This window comes from Mastomys coucha, unplaced genomic scaffold (genome assembly GCF_008632895.1).
Source record: "Mastomys coucha isolate ucsf_1 unplaced genomic scaffold, UCSF_Mcou_1 pScaffold13, whole genome shotgun sequence".
Classification (NCBI taxonomy): Eukaryota; Metazoa; Chordata; class Mammalia; order Rodentia; family Muridae; genus Mastomys; species Mastomys coucha.
In genome coordinates, this window is record NW_022196895.1 from 82,156,151 (window position 1) to 82,159,599 (window position 3,449).

Below are 3,449 nucleotides of genomic sequence, written 5' to 3' on the forward strand. Positions count from 1 at the left end.
TTGTCTGTGTAGCCCTGGCTGTCTTGGAACTTATTCTGTAGATCAGGCTGCCCTTGAACTCAGATATCTGCCTGCCTCTACCTCCCAAGTGCTGGGATTAAAGACTTGTGCCACCACTGCTCCACAAAGAGAATTTTATTTCACTTGAGATTCCAGGTCTGATCCATTATTGTGGGAGAGTGGTCAAGGCAGGGAATTAAGGAATCACATATATAGTCAAGATCAGAGTGAAAATAACTGAAGGTTCTTTCCTTGCTTGCTGACATCTGAAATTCTCCTCTCTTATACTGTTCCAAATCATAATACCTAGGGAATTTTGCTACCCACAATGGTCTGAGTCTTCCTAGGCCAATTAATGATCAAGGGGATTCCACACAGATATGTCCTTAGGCCAACATGATGTAGAAAATACCTCATTGAGAAATTCTCCCCATGTGATTCTTGGTTGTGCCAAGTTGACAATTGCAAACCAGCCTGCATTTTGATTATATATTGTTTTCTATAATGGTCTCCATCTGTAGCAAATAGATTCCTTGATGATACATGAGGTCTTCATTTATCTGTGTGTATAAGCACAGATATTTAGAATGTGCTTTGGAATTGTGCTGGTTTAATAAAATGGTGGTTTTAGGTTCTTTTCCAAGACCCATGAGTTCACTGACCCTGGTTGGGTTTCTAGTACTAGAAATGATTTTTGTCTTGTTAAGCAGGTCTTAAAGCCATAACCAATCAGAATGCAGGGTTATAGAGTACAGTCATCTATAAAACAACCCCCATATCTATGACTCAGGAAATATTGCAGAATGAGTGGAAAGATTGTAAGAGTCAGAGGATCAGAGCTTACTGTGAGATTGTGTCACCTAGTAATGTCAGAAATTATATCCATAGAGTGTCAGCAACATGACTATCCAAACATGAACTGAAGAAGACCGCCAAACAGCATTCTATAATGAATAGGGGGAAAACAAAGAGATTCATCAACCCTACATGAAACAAAACAAAGCAAAACAAAACAAATAAATAAATGGAAAACCCAGAAGCAACTAAGAAGTGCTGAAGAATAAAATCAAAGTCTCAAATGATATATTCATATTATAATATTAAAATATGAAATAATCAATTAAAAAACTAATTTGCATACATAGTGAATGACATGTTTGGAAGTGATGTCCAACATGAGTGTTAGTACTTCATTATTGAGTATAGCCTTCAAATAATAGAAACCAGCAAATTATTTTACAAATGAAAATACCTAGAAAGGCTATTTGATTCCTAGAGGGTAAGTAATGCTAAGATGAGATAAAACCCTTGATGAGATGGGAAGCAGAAAAAAAGGCATTCTAATAAATTAGAGCAAATACTAATAGCTACACCAGATATGGTCAGGAGATCCATCATCAGTAGTTTTGCAGAGGTTGAAATTTATGGCATATTCTACTTGATTGCCTGTTGGGGGAGACATGATAATTTATATTGTTGCAACTTGCCTTTCAGGTACCTTTGAAATTTAGATGTAAAATATCCTGTTACTATCTGGCAGACCAGTGCAACTCTGTGAAGAAATAGATCATCTTAATTCATTGTTCGAGCTCGACTTCTTGAGAACTTTAAATCATTTGACAGATCTGGTTTGTTGAATTAAAGTGTTAGTCACTGGCACGGAGGTGGTAGTAGAAAACATGGGTGGGGATGTCATTCCTAAGCAAGGAAATATCAAGAAAGATAAAGATATAGACATTTGTGTAGGTGTGTTGGCAAGAGAGAGATGGGCTGCTGTTCCAGGAACCAAAAATAAACCATGACATGGGTGGTCAGTAGCCTGAAGTTAGATTAAAATTTTGCAGTGGGAAAAACAGACTTCAGTCAAATTAGCATGCAGTGTGCAATGCGGCATCCTGCTTTGCAACTATGAGGGGAATTGAGAGCCTTAGAAAATATGATTTCCCTACCGTTACAAACTTCATACAGAAACTGGAGAGAAAACAATGAATAAGAAACTAAGCATCCTTTACAGAAGACACAGAAGGTCCTTGTCTGCGAAAGAAACCACAGGCAGAAAGATCAAGAATGGTGTCGAGTTCAGTGTAGAGTTCAAGTGAATTTCTAAAGCTCATCTAGTACTTACTTGATGACTAAGAGTAAGCCAAAGGGGAGCCAGGGAGACGGCTCAGCGAGTAAAGTCTCTTGCTGCTAAGCCCGGTGACCCGAGTTCCAACTTCAGAGCCTATTAAAAGGTAGAAGGAGAGAACTGACTCCAAAAATAAGTCCTCTGACTGCCACACAGGTTCTGTGGCATACAGCCCCCAACACATTTCATACACACACAAACGCACACACAAATGTACATCCATACATGTGCATACATGCATGAAAATGTGCCTACATGAACATTCAACACATATACCTAGACACTCAACACACATATGCACACACATGCACACATACATACCACACACACACTCCATACATTCACACACTAATGAGAAATTAAAAGAATCAACTTGATTCCTCTCCTGACAAAACCCACCCCACCCCCACCTTCTTCCTTCAAGCCAGAAGCTGCTTCTAGAAGACCCTAGAATCCTCTGTTATTAAAGAGAAATTTTTATGAAATCTGTTATTTATATCATTGTTTCCTTCTTATTGGGTTTCTATCTTGGAGCACCCTGTTCTTCTGAGTAACCATGAAGTATGATTCAATGGAGTTCCTCCAGGCCAGGCAGTCTGTAGGATGGGTTATGTTCATGGTCCTGAATCACAATGGAACAAGTATTGTGAACATTCATAACACTATGTAATGAATAAATAAATAAATAAATAAATAAATAACCAAATGTACACAGTCTTGAAAATCGAGCTGAAGCACACATAACGATTTTTCCCTAAGCCATATTTTTAAGGATCTCTATTTGCCCAAAATAATGAAATAAGTTATTGCTCTAGATATACTGCAAGTGTATTTGGAAGCATTTCAAAGCATCTGAGTCAACCCCAGGGTAAAACAGATTCAAATTTTGGTAGAGCAGGACTGTGTTCCTAATCTTTTATGGATGTGTAACTGTTAGACCAGTACTGATGCGATAAATCTGTGCTGCCCTGTCCTCCCCACCAGGAATGCCTCCTCAAGGCTGCCCCACCCTGATTTTAAGGCTGCCTTCCCAACCTTGTGTTCTCCCCCAGAGTCCCTACTCTGTCTTTTTTCTAACATATTTCAGAAGACTTTTCAGCTATAGGCTAAATAATCTAGATGCATATGATAGAACAAAGCTCACACCTAAGTACCTGCTACTAAAACACTTTTAAAGTCATTGCAACTATTTCAATAGAATCATTCTGTCTTTATAGTGACTGCATTTCTCAATTCCTAAGAGAAATTTGTGTTTGTAAATGAATTGTAATGCAAATGTTATGATCAGAGACTAGATCAGTTTTTTTGTTTTTTTTTTTTT

At 38.0% G+C, this 3,449-nt stretch overlaps 1 protein-coding gene across 4 annotated transcripts in view; it reads left to right on the plus strand.

Moving 5' to 3' along the window:
• Positions 1–3,449, plus strand: part of Neto1 (neuropilin and tolloid like 1) — a 118,987-nt gene that overhangs the window by 37,261 nt on the left and 78,277 nt on the right. The window contains exon 7 of one of the 4 annotated variants that reach the window (XM_031366206.1): positions 1,495–1,840. The exons of the other annotated variants lie outside the window; for them this stretch is intronic. Within the exon in view, the coding sequence (XP_031222066.1) occupies positions 1,495–1,511 (17 nt within the window). The 3' untranslated portion in view covers positions 1,512–1,840. Of the gene's footprint in view, positions 1–1,494; positions 1,841–3,449 lie in introns of those variants that run through there. 4 annotated transcript variants of the gene reach the window in all.